This window comes from Pholcus phalangioides, unplaced genomic scaffold (genome assembly GCF_987345545.1).
Source record: "Pholcus phalangioides strain wild (caught in Gottingen) unplaced genomic scaffold, Ppha-v1.0 ptg000008l_1, whole genome shotgun sequence".
NCBI lineage: Eukaryota > Metazoa > Arthropoda > Arachnida > Araneae > Pholcidae > Pholcus > Pholcus phalangioides.
In genome coordinates, this window is record NW_028301601.1 from 10136605 (window position 1) to 10155583 (window position 18979).

The 18979-nt window shown below is 33.2% G+C and overlaps 1 protein-coding gene across 1 annotated transcript in view; it reads right to left on the reverse strand.

Annotated features, from left to right (window-relative positions):
* Window positions 1-18979, reverse strand: part of LOC149083651 (cytosol aminopeptidase-like) — a 32002-nt gene that overhangs the window by 6745 nt on the left and 6278 nt on the right. Inside the window, exons 3-12 of the mRNA XM_089234138.1 lie at window positions 17613-17664; window positions 14260-14365; window positions 12734-12802; window positions 12021-12129; window positions 10459-10614; window positions 7091-7243; window positions 5804-5928; window positions 3978-4066; window positions 3672-3774; window positions 2571-2650 (exon numbers count right to left, since the gene is read on the reverse strand). Coding sequence (XP_089090264.1) covers window positions 2571-2650; window positions 3672-3774; window positions 3978-4066; window positions 5804-5928; window positions 7091-7243; window positions 10459-10614; window positions 12021-12129; window positions 12734-12802; window positions 14260-14365; window positions 17613-17664 — 1042 coding nt within the window. The remainder of the gene's footprint in view (window positions 1-2570; window positions 2651-3671; window positions 3775-3977; window positions 4067-5803; window positions 5929-7090; window positions 7244-10458; window positions 10615-12020; window positions 12130-12733; window positions 12803-14259; window positions 14366-17612; window positions 17665-18979) is intronic.

The following is an 18979-nucleotide window of genomic DNA, read 5'->3' on the forward strand; positions in this document are numbered from 1 at the left end:
AAAAATACTGCGCAATCGAATTTCACAGTTACGGCAGTAAAACAGACATTTCTGCAACATCCCGATTTCTGCCCTTATCCCCTTTTTCTGGTTTTTGACGTCATGAACTTTGATTTGCATATGAAGTTTTCTTCTTCCGTTTCCTACTAGGCTTTAAATTATGGATGATTCATTTTATGTTACTTATCGGTATACATCTTTGCTTAATTTTGTTAAAACCATGTGCTCCCCAATTGTTTTGAGCAGTGTACAACATCATGAAAATGAAAGTGTGCATGAGATGCGATGGAATTTGAAACATCAATGGAAGAATTTGCATTAAGCACGAGAGATTTCTCTAATCAAATCTCACAGGAGGCAAGTGGGCCGAAAAAGCAATTGAGCCTCCAATTTAATGCTGCCATTTGTTTCACAGAATTCTGGTGCTATATCAAGTTTGGCAAAATATTGAATCATAAACTAACTTGTGTAAGTCCCTATACATGGGAGATTTGTTCACTAAACATTTCTGGCACGCTAAGTGGGTTTGATGCAACAACATCAGGGGGGATAAGCATTCTAATTTCATATTCAGATATTGCTGGCCATGTGGTGTTCACAAAATTTCACAGCTTGTTCTAATTTCGTGGCAGGGAGGATCATTCACTTGATACCCAACTGCATCCCACAAATCGTTTAAAGAAGGGGGTATAAAATCTCTTAATGTCCCCCGAATTCAGACGCATAAGTGTGGGAAATCATGTGCACCCCCCATATATAAAAAGACGTTAAAATATTACATTTGTTTGTAAAAAAGTTAAAATTAAAACGTTCTTTGAATGCAGTTTTAATCAACTTCTGCGAGTTTAAATTGGTTTTTTTTTGAAGGATTAGTAAATCCAAATTTCCTTGGATAGATTCTCTTGATCCCTCCCTACCAAAGGTGGGTCCTGCATAAGTCCCTGTCCTGTGACATATAATTTTTTATTATTCAAAGAATGAACCCCTGCTCACGTGGAGGAAGTTCAAAAATCTATTATAACTTGGTCTAAAGCAGTGGTTCTTAACTAGGGGTTCAGGAAAGCATTTTTTGGGGTGTGAGATGGGGAAAAAATTATAACATGATGGCTGATTATTCCTAGTAATTGAAATAGAATAAAAATTGAATTTTTTGATTAAAAAATTACAAACTGTACCTACATTTTGACACTTGACTTAATTTTTTAGCTTTCACTTGCAGAATGGCATTGCGCAAAATTTGAATGTCTCCATTTTGAAAGAATTCAGAGAATGCACATTTATAAGCAATTCTCTCAGATGCTTTTGCAACATTTCTTTTTCCCGTTAGTGACTCCAGATCCATTTCTTTTTTAACTTTATTCTATGAGAAGAATTTTAGTGTGCTCAGTTGGAACCGTTTCCAAAGCTAGGGAAGACAGCTTTGGAAACACTTCTACTATTTGCTACCACCTCCTTTGTGACATGGGATTTTTACGACTTTTGCTTATGGAAACAAAACCATAAATCAATTGAATGTAAGTGATAAGCGGGGAGCCTTTTCAAAGAAATAACCTCAATTTCAAAATTTCATGCATGAAAAAAAAACAACGAACTTGTTAATAAAAGTCCACATTCACATTAATTTTAATTCTGTTGCGTTGATACCTGTGTGCTTTTATATATTTTTTCAATAAATTAATTTTGCAATCTGAAGAGTTAATATTTTAAGTTTAAAAATTTTATAACAATTAATTTTTGGATGATTGCAAAAAAAATTGCAAAAAAAATTTCAGCAAATAAACACAATATTCAATAGGGTGTGGGAAGCTAAATTGAACTGCACTGGGGGTGTGGGATGGAAAAAAGGTCAAGAACTACTGGTCTAAAGCTTGCAAAGAGCATGGGATCCATGAAAAATAAAAGGGCAGTATTGCAATCGTTAAAAAACAATCATTTGAACTGATATGAAAAAAAAAACAAATAAATTTCAAAACATATACTGTATTCCTTCACGTTAGCTGGCATGCCAGGAAACAGCAAGACCAGCATGCCATGAATACTCATATTTTCCAGCATGCCATGAATACTCATATTTTCCAGCATGCCATGAGTCGCAGAGTCCGGAAAATTCTTAAATATTGTTATTCTAAAAATTCGCTGAATTGACTAAATGCATATTGGGAATCCTTATCAAACCTTGCTTTTCCCGGCATGCCAGGAACATAGACCGGACCTCAACATTCAAAGGGTTAATGTCCCTTAAGTTTCATGGCATGCTAGCTATAATGCAGGGGAATACAGAAATAGGAAACTGAAATGTATAAACATAAAATGATTTAATAGTTAGAACCATAACAAATGCAAAAAAATTAAGTGTTAATAAATAATTGCTGGCTGGTAATTTCTTTCCTAGTAGTTACATAAACTAGTGCTTTTTTTGGTGAGGGAAGAAATTATTTTACTTTGTATCAAGATAGTGTGCAATAAAATAAAGTTTTAAATTCCAACTTGTCTTATTGTAAATAAATGTGACAATACTATGATTCAGACATTTTCATATTACATTATTCATACTATTGGGAAAAACTAACTTTTTGTAGTTCTTCAAAAAATAGTGACTCGTTAGTAAACACTCCAGCTGCTGCTCTGCCTAGGGCAACTTTTATTCCTCCTAAAGTACAAAAACACAAAAAAAAGGCAACTTAGTATTAAAGAGGGTTTTTTTTTTAAATTTTTGTGTAAAAAAAACAAGCTTGTGCATTTAAAAAAGCATTAATTCAAATTATTTTGTAGCAGCACATTTCATTTGATGAATTTCAGAAGGAAAGAAAGAAAAAAATTCTGTGAAAATAAAAAATACTTTGTGCAAAACAAGGAGATTAAAATTAACCACAGGGTGACAGAGAATCATTGATAATATTATAAAAAATCTGTGTAAAAAAAAACATCATGAGCAAGCAGTGACTAATTGTTGTAAGAAACATTTTTTTCTAAATTTTTATGCCATTGATTAATAAATGTATTTAGCAGGACATAAGCCTTGTGGCAACTTGGAAAGCAATAATAGGGTTAGGTGGCAATAACTGATCAACAAGTGTGTCATCTGGGATTTGTCACAGCTCAGACACATATGAATGACATAATTTATCTCTATGAAAGATCATATGTCAATGCAATTGATGATTTGTTTTTAATGGAAGACAGAATATATTGCACATGCAATATATTTAGAAACCAAGAAAGGCCATTCAATTTTTTTATATAGTTGGCTAGTTCTTCAACAGGGGCAAGGATATTTATCAAATGGATTGGTGAGCTTGGTCGCCACATCTTATTCTAATCTAGCACTTCTTGGACAACATTGGAAGAGGGATAGCAACTTTGTCTTGGCCATTCTATATCTCATTTATCAGGTGAACACACTTTTTTAAGGCACAAGTTAGATGACATATTACACATACACAAAACATTGAATTTGTTTAGTTATTTTACAATTAGTTCTGATTAAGTTTTATGGATACTTTGGAATGCGATGTATGACATATGTGTTTGCAGTTAATCAAAATTACTCTGAGCAACAAATTAAATGCAAGATTCAGGAACTGCAACTAAAAAATCAAGGATACTATGCAAGAAAAAAACATGTGTGTGCATTAAATTTGAAGTGTAAAATTTATAAACTAAAAATATACCCGTTAATGTTGCAAGAACCATTATAAGGGAAGGTGAGAATGTCTGTGCATAACATATACCATCAGCTAAAACAAGACGACCTTCAGCATCTGTGTTATCTACCTGAAAATATTTTTTAAACAAAGGTTAAATCAGGAAAATGTGGTATAATTTCTTAATAATTCTTATTACTTTATCAGTCATTATTAAAAAATAGAAATGAACTACAGTATATTAAATTCAAACATGTGTTCCCAATATGAAACAATGGCAATTAAGATTAACAAACAGCATAATCTAAAAACATTTTCATTAAAAAAAATTACCTGAATTGATTTTTTATTCATGGCAAAAACCACATCACCTGGTTTCGTAGCAGCACCGCCAGGCATGTTCTCAGTGAGAGGAATGATACCTAACAATAATTACAAAAATAAATCTGCTGATTAAGTTTTTGAATTTTTTAACTCAATATACAACGAAAAATAACCAAACTGATGCGAAATCGGATGCTATTATTGAACATAATCAAGCCTGGCAAAGTTTGTAAGGCACTAAGCCAATATGCTACTACTACTAAACCACACATGCACTGCGTCCATATTCCTTTGTGGAACCTTTAACGAATTGGTACACGCTGGAATGCGTGTGTGCATGCATCTCTGCCATCAATTTTTCTAACTATGAATGTAATGTAAAGATTGAATAATTGTATCGCTGTAAGCCTGTTGCCACAGGGAGCAACAAGCCCAATGGTACAACGGTATTCAGTCATTACATTTATACCTACATGGTTTGCTATTTAGGCCAATATGCTGATTGCGATAGACCAGTGCATTATTACACCAGTTTTATTGCTCCAGAAACAAATTTACTCCTGACAATTTTTTTAGACTAATGAAACATATGACTTTTTCCCCATCTTTAGTACTACGATAGAAAAGTTTCATTGTTTGGCCATCGTGAATGAGCAAGTAAATTCTGCGTTTTACTGAAATTAGTGACGAGCATCTTTAGAAGTCAGTGATCACATTATGCTAAGTCCAGACCAGAATCTGACTTCCCCCACATGGTCAATAACCCTCAAAATATTTAATTGGTTGATTCTTGTTGGTGCAAACTAGTTGAATTTTTATACTTTTCAACACTAGAAACCATATAGTGGAACTAAGTTTATTTTTATTTTGCTGAAACAGTTCATATGCTTGTCAATCTTAACTGTCTCTGAATATTCCATGGTGGTAGCTTTTATTTGTGGTTAAAATCTGGGTATCACAGAATGACATCAGATGACCATAGGCAAAAGCATGTTCTGCCATTGATGAATTTTTATCTTGCCTCTGTCAACAGTATATCTCATGCTCTTGAATTCTAGCCACCACTGATATTTTCATGGTTTGAGTACATATCTGTCTAAAAGTAGAGGATATATGATGCACACCAGTTGTTATTAGATGTTTTGCTGGTCCTTGGCCTATCCAAATACATATTTGTACACAAGTAGGAAGAATTAATAAAAATAATTTAATAGGATAAAGGAACAATTTAATAAATAGCCTAAAGGATAATTAATAAAAGGACTTAATTTAACATGATAAACACCAGCTGTGATCAGCTTATTTTGGTGGTCCAAAACATTCACCTGTTTTTTTAGTTGACTGGTAATTAATTTTTATTTAAAACTTGCTGAGAGATGTCACATAATTCTTTCTATGACATGCAGAATGAATGGTATGAATTTTTCTGCAGAGTCTGCTTCACCTTTTGATCTTTGTGGAGCATTTTTCAGAGAGATGCATGACTTTATTTTTCCTGAAAAGTATCCATTTGCTTGGAAGGCCTATACTCAAACAAAACTGTCAACTCACATGTAGTGGCTTTTGTTCTCTCTCCCCATTTGCAGTCTAGTTAATGATAGTTTCTGAGCAGTGATGGTTGGTATCTCAATGCACGCATTTATTAGCATCATCAAGCTATTCAAAAACAATGCTATACTTCTGCACATCTTCATATGTTCTTCATAAGTTTTTTTGTGGTAATTACATATACATCCTATACCAAAATTAGTCTGTGTAATAATGTGTCTTAGATAACATTCATACTACTAAACTTGTTTGGTATCTACTAATAGAAAAACCAAAGTTCTACTTACCAATTACATTCAATTTGAGTCCTAGAGAAGCCACAGCATATATTGTTGATGCAACTACCGCTGCTCCTCCCATATCCCCACGCATCTTGTCCATATTACTTGAGGGTTTCAAGGAAATTCCACCACTGAAAGATTGATTCTTGTAGAAGAACTCTACTTTTCACATATTTTTTGACATTAATATAAGGTGGTCAAATACCTACTGCATTTTATTTTGGCCTGAAAAACCAATTCATAGTGGTCTGGCTGGGAAAAGGGGAACCATTCAATTATTTTTCACAATTATAGCAGAGTCTATAATTACAATTCAGAGTACACACTTTTTGGTGTGTGGGCTATTTTATTTTCCAGAAATACTATTGTGAGCCATATAAGAGTTAAATTACTTTGAGAATCAAACTTAGATGACGAAACACTACCAAAATCTATTTAAACATGCACTATAAGAACATCTTTCCCTAAATAAGTCTATTCTAAAATGGCATTGTTCCACAGCTTTGTGTTAATTGATAATAATACTAGACCTCATCGTATGGTGCATATGAGTTATTGAAAAGTAAAGTATCAGTTTCTTAAAGTGTGTATCATGACTCATAGGAGTGTTGCCAACCTTTGTCGAGAGTGTTGTGGTGAACTGGTAATATTCATTTCTGTACTTATTTATGCTTTGAAGTGTTTCTTTTATAAATATCTACTTATGGGGAGCTGCTGATGAACTATGAATTGGGCAAACGAACGTGAGTGACAAAAATTTGAAAACCACTGACTTATATGAATTGCGTAATGACCTGTATAATGCCCTGATCTAAATCCTATAGAACACACACATGTGGATAACAAGTGGTGCAGAGCCTAAAAGTAAACCAAAACTTCTGGATGATCGAACATGCATCAATTTGAAGTTTAAGTATATAACCGATACTGATTATAATCATTGCAATAGATGTACTGAAAATTTCAATTTATGCTTTGCAGCTCTATATCATGTTTTTTTTCTAAAAACATTAATTCTGACTAGTCTCAATATTATTGATGCTCCAACCAAGCATGACCTTTTATAGAGCTTAAAACCATAATTTTTTGCTAATTTGCAGTAGTAAAGATTCCTTGGAATTCTCATTAAACCCATTTTATCAGCAAAATAATTTGGCACTTCTATGATTATTTTCTCATTACTAAAGAAAACATTTTTTTATAAGTTTGCTAATTAAACTTTACTTAGCAGAAAAAATGAGAGTTGCATAATCTAGATTTAAAATTTTGTTTTGTGCTTTAAAACTTACATACCTATCAAACGTGATGCCTTTCCCCACTAGAACAATTGGTTTTGCTTCTCCAGAAGCCCTGTAATGCAATTCCAGAAGGAGAGGAGGCACTCGAGAGCCATTAGATACACTGATAAAAGCTCCCATGCCTTTATCTTCAGCCCATTTCTTGTCCCTGAAATGAATTACTAGAATGCAACAGCAGTCGGTATATACCATCTGTACAAAAAGTTCAAAGACTTAATATTTTGCTGTCTTGTTTTTTATGCCATCTATAAAACAGTGAGACTTATGACATCAATAGATACTATGAAATGTCACCTAAGCTCAATACTTGTACTGTGTAATATATATTTTGTGGTAAGTTATTGCTGTTTATTCCTCAAGATTTTTTTTTTTTTTTTTTTTTGCCTTGTTACTTTTTCAAGGTGAACAAAGAGAGGAAGTTGTCATCAAAATGGGACATTCTAGATTTAAAACTTGAACACCAGTACAATTTAGCAGCATTTAGAACTGCTTTCATCAACAATGAAGTTTTAAATCTGGGGTTCTCCTGTTTTGAAACAAACTTCGATGACAGCTTCCTCTCTTTCTTCACAAAAAAATTAATCTCATAAGAGGAATAAATGATCAACAACTTATCAAGGAATGCAAACACATTGCAAATATTCTGGGGCTTAGTTGACATTTCATAGTATCTAGTGCACTCAATATTCAATGGATGGTACAACAACCACCACTACCACCAAAGATGTAAGCATGTGATAAAATATTGTTTAAACTTTTTTTTCCCCAACATGATTCTATGGGTTCAGCAATATAAATTTCATTTGATAAAATTAATAACATTTAAGGAACAGAGGTATAAAATCTTATCACAATATTTCAAGTAAATCAGAGCAATGTCATACATGGAAAAAACTAAAAACTATGCCTGAACAGTAGCCTGAGTGAATGTTGAAATCAATAATGTATCTCATTAATTGCTATATGAAGGAAAGTGAGAATATGCAAATAAAAGGTCAGTGTGTTTGCCGACTTGAAGTTTTGGTGATAAGAAAAGTTAAATTACTGTTTGCTGCTATTGCAATGAATTAACCTTTTAAGCTGGTTCAGAAATTCAAATTCCAAGGCCCTATTCGTTGTATTTAAATTTAAAAAAATCAAACTTTGTGCACACACACGCACACACACAGATCTGCTGAAAATAATTTATATCTTTTTTTCAATTTTAATTCTAAAAGTGTAAAAAAAATAATGTTATAGTAAAATGCATTTCTACTTTGTGCAATAACACTTTTACTATGATTACTTTAAAAAATAACCAGGCAGTAAAACATTTCACCACCTGTGACGTACCACGTACACTCAAACCTGTTTTTGTGCGGTCTTTTTTTGTGTGGTATATGAAAATTTCAATCAAATTAGAACACAATTGATGAAGTTATCAATAAAAAAAAAAATAGTAGGTTTGATCGAACATTTAGTTTTTTCGATTTTTGATATTTCATCACATTACATAAGTATTGCATCAGCCAATTACATTACATATGTATTGAATTATATAATCACATTATTTAATTGACGTCCCTCAAAGTACTTTCATATTCCTGGACTATTAAGATAAGATTCATTTCACAAAGCGTAAATTGAAGGTAAATTTATTATTTTTTCTATTTAGATATAAATTTTTAGGATTTTTATTTTATTTTTAGACATAATCCCTGAAAATGAATAAGGGCAAAAACAAAGCGAAGGGAAAGGCAATTTCCTTAGAAACTAAGACTACAATTTTAAAACGAATAGCAGAAGGTGAAGGATCCACAGCTCTTGGTAAAGTATTTGGATTAGGTGAATCCACTATAAGAGGCATACAAGAACGTTTTGTATGTGTAAAATAAGTACATATGTAAATAAAATATTTAAAAATGTTTGCATGTGTATTTTCTAAATCAGATTCTAAAAGGTTTGGCGAGATTCCAAGTAGCTGCCAAGCCTCGTGTCTTGATTTCGTTTAAAAAAGCAATTCCTAGTTATTTTGTAAGGGTTTGAGTTATTTTCTACGTGAGACTTTTTTTATGCTGTCCCTATCCACCGCATAAAAAAAATATTTTTTAAATGTGTTGCGAAAAATATTTTTTATAGCTACTCGTGAAGTTTTGCGCGATTTTCTTTATGCGTTTTCTTTTATGCGGTCCCTATTCACCGCACAAAAACAGGTTTGAGTGTACTGAGATCCAAAAGGGGTTAAGGTTGATATGCTTAAAAAAAAGTTGAAGAATAGAGATTTACAATCAAAACATAAAACTGCAAATACCACATCTACTGTAATAAATGGAACTTTGGTAGTAACACTAGGAAAAAATACTTGTTCACAACCATAAATAACTGTTCGAGCACCAAATCAATGACTAAGCCCAATGTGAAACATGTATAACAGTTGGCTATAAGGAGATGGAAACTGACTGTAGACAATGTTGATAGAAAGTTTTATTAGTCAGGTTAATTTTTTTGAGTGTAACAACATAGTATTCTGTATTTCTATTCATTACTTAAAACAAAGATACTGAAGTAGACATCTACTGGTTGATCCATTATTGGTTAATATATTTTAACCAATTAAAAACTGCAGTTTTTGTATCACCTTCATTTCTACATTGTTATCTAAAAGATCCTGTTGTCCACCAAAGAAATGAAAATCTACATGAAGGTAAGCAAGAAGTGTATGGGGGATTTGACCACATATCTCATTTGAACTTTTCCGGCAAGACTGTGTATGGGGTTAACAAATAGAAAATGATTCCATTCTCCTAAATGATTTCATGTCATAAACTGAAAGGTCACACATCCAACAGATGTTTTAAATTTTTGTATAAACTGCATTCGATTTCATGAGAAATACTGGAGTGTTTCAAAACATTTCTTATATTTATGAGGCAGACAAAAAAAAATCAATAAATCAGACAAATGAATATTGTGTATCTCATTATCTCACTGAAAAAAAAATTAAATGTTAGTCAATTTCTATGAATATCTGAAAAAAATTAACAAATAAAAAAAATTCTTTTTAATAATAAACAACCTTATGAGAATGAGAGGAAAATTATATGAACTTTGTTATGCACAATGAAATGCAAATTCGGGGAGAAAATACAGATAATTGCTAATTTTAGTGTTTACAAGAAGCACACATAAACAAAAAAAAACGACATTTGATAACAAAAAAAAATATTTGATTATGGGGAAAACAATTTAGAACAAAGTTTAGAATATATTGTATTATATTGATTAAAAATTTTAACACACAAGAATTTGTAACTGCTGATAAAAAAAATATACATACACCAAAACAATATCAAAGAATTTCATGCATTTTAAAAAGAAATATACCTCACTACAACTTCCACATCCAAATTATTCAATTTTTCTTTCACTTTCTCAACAAAGTGAGCCGGTTCCATATAATTGGCTGGCGTTTCAGTGAGATATCTAGCAAAATTCTGAGAATCTGCTTTCAGAGTTCCGATTTCCCATGGACCAAATGTCCTGAAAAATTAACCTTATATGGTTAATATTCTAGTTATTAGCACAAATGCTGAAATAAATAAAAATCATGAATACAGTTTTCTAGGGCCAACCAGTAATTTAACCCTTTCACTACACATCAGTGTGAGTGCAAAATATCATATGTAAAAAAACTGCACATTTCGAGACAAAAAAAAAAAAAAAAAAAAAGCGCAATAGCTAACTGGTTTTAATACACAGGACAGTTTGTAATAACACCATAGCTGGAATCCTATTAATCAGACATGTATGTTATTTTTACAGAAAATGGAAACACATTCTAGAAGGAACTTTTAGTGACATAAAAAATTGAGAATTTTGGCAAATGATATTTTGCATGAACACCGATGATATGTCCTGTACAGGTTCGAAAATTGGTAGTGAAAGGATTAGACTAATAATAATAAAATTTCTCTACAATTTTATAGAAACAAACTTTATTTTTTAAACTTCATTTCTGATTAATTTTCATTTTCATACATAATTAAAATTTTAATTTCTAAAAAAGGAAAAGAAACACTTGAGTACAAGTTAAAAAAGGCTCTTTTCAAAAATAAATTTAAAAAAATCACAAAAGTGTTATCCGTTAATCCTATTCTAGCATCTACTTTTGAACACTTATTCTTCTATAACAGAAATTTCTACACTTATTTAGCATACCGCTTCCCTATTAAAAAAATATTTCTTAATGCTCGCTTGCTAACCTGTAAATATGTATACAATACCTTCTTTAATCAAACTCATAGTAAAATGCCTGCGACTGCTGTCATCTCCCCTTCCAGATTATTCCACATCCCAGTTCTAGGTCAAACTATTTTGTGATAATTTTATTTCCTTGTTTCTAATTGGCTTTTTCTGCAACCACCCCCAAAAAGTATTTTCTTGCTTCTCAATAATGACTTCAATCTTCATATTGGGTGCTTTGTTTTGAGAACACTCTATTAACATTATTAATTGTTCAAATGAGTTCACACCATGTATTTTAGAATATTTTTGATAAGCGACCATGATTCCATAATGATTTCTGCTCTTTGAAGTTTTGCAAAAGATCCTATAGGCAACCAGAGAGTGTTGTTAATAACATCCTCATTGGCATCTGGAAATCTGGTGTCTACTACGTGATTCACAGTACCATAATTTCCTGCATAATCTGAAGATTATACCTTCAGTATGTGTATGTGAAATATATCTGTAGAATATAGACCACTGCATATTATCTGCAACTTAATTTTTACGAGAGACTTAAATAAAAATGAATATTTTTTTTTAAAAAATTCATAGTTTTTTAAGCTAACAATCATCAAACTGTCATGTAATTTTTGTTTCTTACAACATTTCAGCTGGGATACTTTATACTGCTTCAAAAGAAAAAAAAATCCCAATCTAACTTTTCTGAGCATTGAGATATTCTTCCAACTTTAACTTTTGGTTTCCGAGAGGCTTCACTCTTTAGCTCATCATATCTGAACATTTCTAAATGCACAGCTTCTGCAACGCCTAATAAAAATTGAAATATAATTTCAAAATCTGACATTCCAATAACAGAATAAAATGTACGTGAAAAGATAAAATAAATACATGCACGTATTAAAGGAAGAAAAAAACAGAACAAAAAACAAAACTTTGATTTAATGAATCAGACAGAACCAACAGTTTTAATTGTTAAATAGAAATTGCTGAATCAGGCTCTAGACGACGACAAATATAATGTGTCTCCAGATCGAAAAATATCCTTCTTTTCTCTACTAGCCTATTCATTTGCACTTGTCAGGCAAAATTTAGAATCAAATCCTGTGTTTTGGAGAAACCAGACTGATCTCTTGCAATGGAGACAGACCATGACTGTAGTGTGTGTATAGACTTTAATACAGACTATTTCATTTGATTTTGTAATAGGCGGGTGGGGTCAATCTGGCCACTCTATAATAAATGGCTAGACACAAAACCCAATTTTTGGAGTTTCAAGAAAGTCTCGAAAGAGAATCTGTTTACTTAATGTAGTCTAAAACCATCTTTTATTTTTTTGGCACAGTATGAAAATTTGCATACATTCTGAAGTGCTCACGTATTTTATAACATGCTAAATTTAAAAATTGCTTACTTTCTTCATCATAACAAGTATCAACATGGATTTCTGTTACTCCACAATTAATTAGTTGCCTAACAGCAGCTGCAATTAAAAAAAAATCATATGTAAATGTGTATAAATCAAGTACACGATGTTGCTGAGAAAATCTGAAAATCGGTTGGAAAAATCTAAGATTATGTCAATTTATGGATCACAATTTTTTTTTAAATACTTAGTAAATTAAATTTACGAGAAAAAAAAATTGTTCATGGTTATCTTATGCGAGGAATTCCAAAAACGGAGAATCAATGCACAATCCATGCTCACTAGGGCAAGTGGTACGGTGTGGATATCTGGACTTTACAAGGGGGTCCGTTTCATTCCAGAAGTATGATACTACACATTGAATATTCATCCATGTAATTTTGCTCCTAGTTTCACTAAATTTTTAAGAACTGTACAAAGTTGAAGGGCTTGAATGTTAAAAGGTTCAAAAAACCCAAGTTCATGACGGTCATTCTCATTTTAAAAGCAGCTGACAATCACAAGAGGACAACAAATTTGGTGTCCTTTGACAAGCAAAATCACCAAAAATATGGGGAAGGTTTTAGGAAAATAATAGTAGACATAGCAAAAATAGTGATTTTAATTTTTGGATCCATCAAGACAATCCTGAAAAATAAACTAGAAATGCAGTGGACTGCTAAGCAGATATCTTCATCCATTGACAAAGTATGGGCTACATTTGGCATTATACTGAGGCTACTACTACTATCCCACACATGCACCTCACCATCACTCGGCTATGTTACACACATGTAACCGAATAGTTCGGTGGGCCATAAGTTGAAGATCCTTGGCCTACAAGATCATGTGAGACAAAAAGCACAGGCAGTTTTAAACTGTAGAAGAACTGGATGCTCCAATACAAAAAAATTAACTTGTAAGCCAATCATTCCCTATCATTTTCTGGTATATTCCCTGTTATTCCTTTGAACGAAATGACAGTTCCAAAAAAACGTTAATTCTAGACTTTTAAAAAACTTCAGGTAAGAGTGATGGTAGCATGGAGCAATTCCTATCAAAATACACTACTAGAACAACTTCAATCAGTGGCAGGAAACCTTTGCAGACACCAGTGGGACAAAAAAAAAATTTTTTTGTAAGATAGAGGTGACCGTTAATCAGGGGTTTGAAAAGCATGCTTTTATTACACACAGGGAAATTACTATTTGGCCATAAAAGAAGGTGGCCGCATCTGAGGGGGTGTCTATTAAGAGGGGGTTTCACCATATAACAGCTTGAACTAAGTGCTGATCCAAGTATTGACAAAAACACAACATTCTCTCCTAAGAAAGAAATATAATTTCAAATTACAGACTAACTTTTGAAATTTTTTCAAGGTTTTTCTCTTCTCTTTTCAGATTTTGCCCTTAATCTTACAAATATACATTTTCCTCAACAATTTTCCACTTCCCAGACTTTTCAAATTGCTGGAAGCCCTGTACACACACACATCAATTCGCAAAATAAAACATAATTTAAATTAATTCACTTACCAGCAACACTCTTGCGAATGTTTTCTTTTTTCTCATCAACCGCTTCTACAGGATTAAACCCAGCATCTTCAGGGCCTATGTCAACTATACAAATGATGTTATAATCCTATAAATGATAATAAAAATATTGATATCTAAATGGGTTAACAAAAATAGAACCAAATAAGTACTGTTAAATTATTATTTTTTCAAGTAGTCAATTTTTTAAAATCAAAGTGTTAAGAGTAAATATTGATTCCTACACTTTGCATATATAGTCAAATGAAAGTATTATTGTGCAGACATGCCAACATTGGCTTAAAGTTTGTCAGTAGCTGTGAATGTTTAGCTTTGCCATAGGGAGAGGGCTCCAGGACAACATAATCATAGTACAATAATTTAAAAAAAAAAAAAAAAAAAAAATAGGTTTTTGTGTCAATTTTTCAATTGAAAATTAAATACAGCATCTCAGGCACTGAAACCCAGATGGTTCAGGCCACATGAGCCACCCCCTCCCCCTCTCCAACCAAAGCAAATTTCTGAGGTCAACATGTCCCTTAATAATTCATGAATATTCAATGCAAACTGAACCTGCATATGTCCGTGGGGATAGTGTATATGGATGTATGGAACCCTAAACTCCCAATCCCTGTTTTCTTCGCATCACAGAACCTACAACGAAATATTCTTTCCGAAACAAGTTCTGTGAGCTCGACTATACATTATGCAAATGAAGCCAGACCTGGTTCTGAGTTTGTCTTCTCTCAAACGTTTTCACATGCATATACGAATTCATCATTAAAGTAAAGATCTATGATTTAAAAAATTAAGTCAAATACCGCAAGAAACTCAAAGACCTGGTTTTTTTTAAAAAAAACTGATTTCTATAGTGTTGAGAGTATCTTCCATAGGGGCGCAGTAGCCCGGTCGATAAGATGCTCGCCTAAAGTACCAAAGGATGTTTAGAGGTGTCACGAGTTCGATACCCAGTTCGTCCTTGTCAGAAAACTTTCCTGACACAGGGGTACAACAAAAAACGGCGATTTGGCCGCAGCAAAAATTGCTACCGCAGGGAGTCCCCCATCGAGGGGTTAGAGCACCAACCTCTCGATGAGTATGAAAAACAAGCCTGCCGTTCGGAATCGGCAATAAATTGTAGGTCCTGGTCTAATTAGCCCTGGTGTGCAGAAAATGACCGTGGTGCGACAAAAATGATCAAATGATCAAATGTATCTTCCATAACTCTGTAGTTTATTGAGGCTGTCCACAGAAACCGTAACCGGTCAATTTGTCGCACTCAACTTGTCGCGCTCAACTCGTCGCGCATCAATTTGTCGCAGAGCCAATTTGTCGTGGTACAAATTCGTCGCAGAGCCAATTCGTCGCGGTACAAATTCGTCACAGTGACAATTTGTCGTGTAACCAATTCGTCAGGACGTCAATTTATCGCAGAGTCAACTCGTCACGCGATCTGTATGTAGGGTTTTTGTCTCATACGTGAAAAAATAAACATGAAGAACATTTTTTTTCCATCAAGAAATGCACACAGTTTACTAATTTTTTTTTTTTTTGCCATTTCGAAAAAAATCATCGAAACTACATCGAAATTAAAATTGCAATTGATATTAATGTTTTATTATTCAATTATTGTAAATGTTAAAAAAATCATTTTTTCTATGATAAAATTTTAAAATTCTGTAAAAAAATGTCTGTGTTTATGATATTCTTCAAACTACAGTACAGCGGAGGCTCTCTTTAAGTGTAAACTTGTATCTGTCCCATGTGGAATCGAGACTCCCACCAACATTAACCACTACAGTATCTCCACAAGAACCTGAAATAATTAATAATTTAATTTAATTAATATTTCATTTTCACCGGATAAGCCACACTTGTCGCTTTCTCTCAAGATTTCCATTACTCGTAGCGAGGGGAGTTGGGGCGCACACCGAGATGATAAATTGCGATCACATACATTTTCAAAATTTAATTTGCACCGGATAAGTTGCTCAAGTTAAAAACTCAAAAAATCCAACCAATAAAGTTCATAGGTTACATTCGAGCAAATGCAACCGATAATCTTATTGGTTGAATTTTTCAAGTTTTATAAAAGGACTTTTAGAACACTTTCATAGTGTAATGCTGGCCTTAGATATATTGTCGGTAAAAAATTCCTCAAAGATGTATTCTCTACATGGCAGATACATATTCAATAGTGAATTAGGGCCATTCAAGTATTACGTAAGCAGATTTTCAGCCATTTTTGACCCCCCCCCTTGTCAGCAAAAATCAGCAAAACACTGACCCCCATCCCCTCCCAGAAAAAATTTCACCAGCAGCTTAGAATATTTCATATCTTCCAAAAGGGATGGTTGATGACGTAAGCGACCTTCAAACTCCCCCTTCCCCCGCCATCACAAGTCAACAAATCCGAAACTCCCTCCCCGATCCTGACGTAATACTTGAATGACCCCTTAGGCAAATTGTGCTTTGGGATGGGCATTGATCCTAATTTATCATCTTGGTGTGTTCCCGCAACACCCCTCGCTGCGAGAAATGGAGATCCCGCCAGAAAGCGGGAGTGCGGCTTATACGGTGAAAATTTAATTTTGAAAATTTATTTTATCGTAATTTATCATCTTGGTGTGTTCGCCCAACGCCCCTCGCAGCGAGAAATGGAGATCCTACCAGAAAGCGGGAGTACGGCTTATACGGTGAAAATTTAATTTTGAAAATTTATTTTATCATAACTTATCATCTTGGTGAGTTCGCCCAACGCCCCTCGCTGCGAGAAATGGAGATCCCGCCAGAAAGCGGGAAGTGTGGCATGAATACCATGAAAACTGAATTTTGAAAATTTATTTGATCGGCGTACTGACTCTGCGACAAATTTGTACCGCAACGAATTGATTCTGCGACAAATTCGTACGGCGACGAACTGACTCTGCGACAAATTTGTACCGCGACGAAATGAGTCTGCGACAAATTTGCACCGCGACGAACTGACTCTGCGACTAATTTGTACCGCGACGAACTGACTCTGCGACAAATTTGTACCGCGACGAACTGACTCTGCGACAAATTTGTACTGCGACGAGTTTGTAGCACGACGAATTGACGCTGCGACAAATTGAGCGCGACGAATTGACCTAGACCCCACAGAAACTATGGACAATCCGTAGCAGTTGGCAATTCTGCATTATACAATGTGACATCTGATTTATAAAACGTCAATAAATTAATTAATATATGAGAGGTAATTGCATTTAAAAACAATAAATACATATGCCATTTTTTTATTCCATACATCACATTCTATAAAAATATCAAATAAAACATCAAAACAATATTATTAACATAAACACACAACTTACAGCATGTATATCATAAAAGACTCTATGCTTGATATCACCACTCAGTGGGAACCTTGAAAATAATTCAAAAATATCGTTCAAATTAAAAATCTCATCCATGTGAGCAGAGGCAAATCAAACTTTCAGCTGTGATAATTTCAGAAAAGTAATTGGATTTCAAATTTTAACATTTGGAATCATGTACGTGCAGAGGATTTCATTTCACTATTGGTGCGATAAAATTTTTATCTTATACATGTGACGGGTAGGTTAGATCGGTACATTTTTGAAAATGCTCAATTTAAAAAATAAAAAATCAGAATATATACAAAACAAATTATGTAACCCCCTTTCATAAAATACTCAACTGAAAGTATCAATTTATAGCTCAATGGAAATCTCATTAACAATGTTGAGAAAGCTTGTTCAGCCATCATTATAGCTGTCACAGGAATCGAACCCAGACTTTTGAGATATGAAGCCATTATGCCACCGACGTGCCTATACAGGGATTATCTGAAGTGATCGCCAAAACTGTGCGGACATTGCAATTAGCACTTTTAGAAATCAATATTTTTTTGTCTCAAATCTCACAAAAACATTTATGTTTATAATGGATAAATCAATCAACTTTTTTTTCCATAAAAGTACAAATGCAGTCCAGTTGAAAGTAAATGGTAATAGTCCAAAGAAAATGATGAAAGCCATATGCGCTAGCTCAGATTTGAATAAGAAATGAGTAGGAAAAAATAATACATCACTGAAGAAACACACTTCTAGCTATTATTTTGCTTACCATGGCAACCCATGTGGATATGTTTATTTCGTTGAAAATTAAAAGGAAAGAAACAAAATTTTTCTCATGACTAAATTATGATTAACTATTTTTTGGGAAAATTATTTTGCATGAAAACTGTATTTCACCAGTATAACATTTTATTTTAACCAGCCATCTGGCTATGATGACATCTGATGTCATGCAGATTTTCAGTCTTTCTCACATGGATATGATGGAATAATTCCTGATACAGCTGCTGCCACCTGCATAGGCATCCTTCTACTTTATTATCTCATCACTAGATGAAGTTGAAAAATTACATTTCAAGAGGTCTGGGATTATTATAACTATTATCTTTCTATGCCTTGCAAAGCTGCATCACCAAATGGTTTTTTTTTTTTTTTCAATTTCAAAGATGTATCTGTTTTACAAATACAACGCCACAACAGGCAAAATGCCCAACCAGGTGACTAAGAAAAACATGCCTATAAAAATATGGATGTCATATATTTAAAAATATAGCAACCCAATTAAAAATGCAATTAACAAAAATTGTAAACAATATATACACATGATAAAATATTATACAATGCCCATAAAGAATACTTAT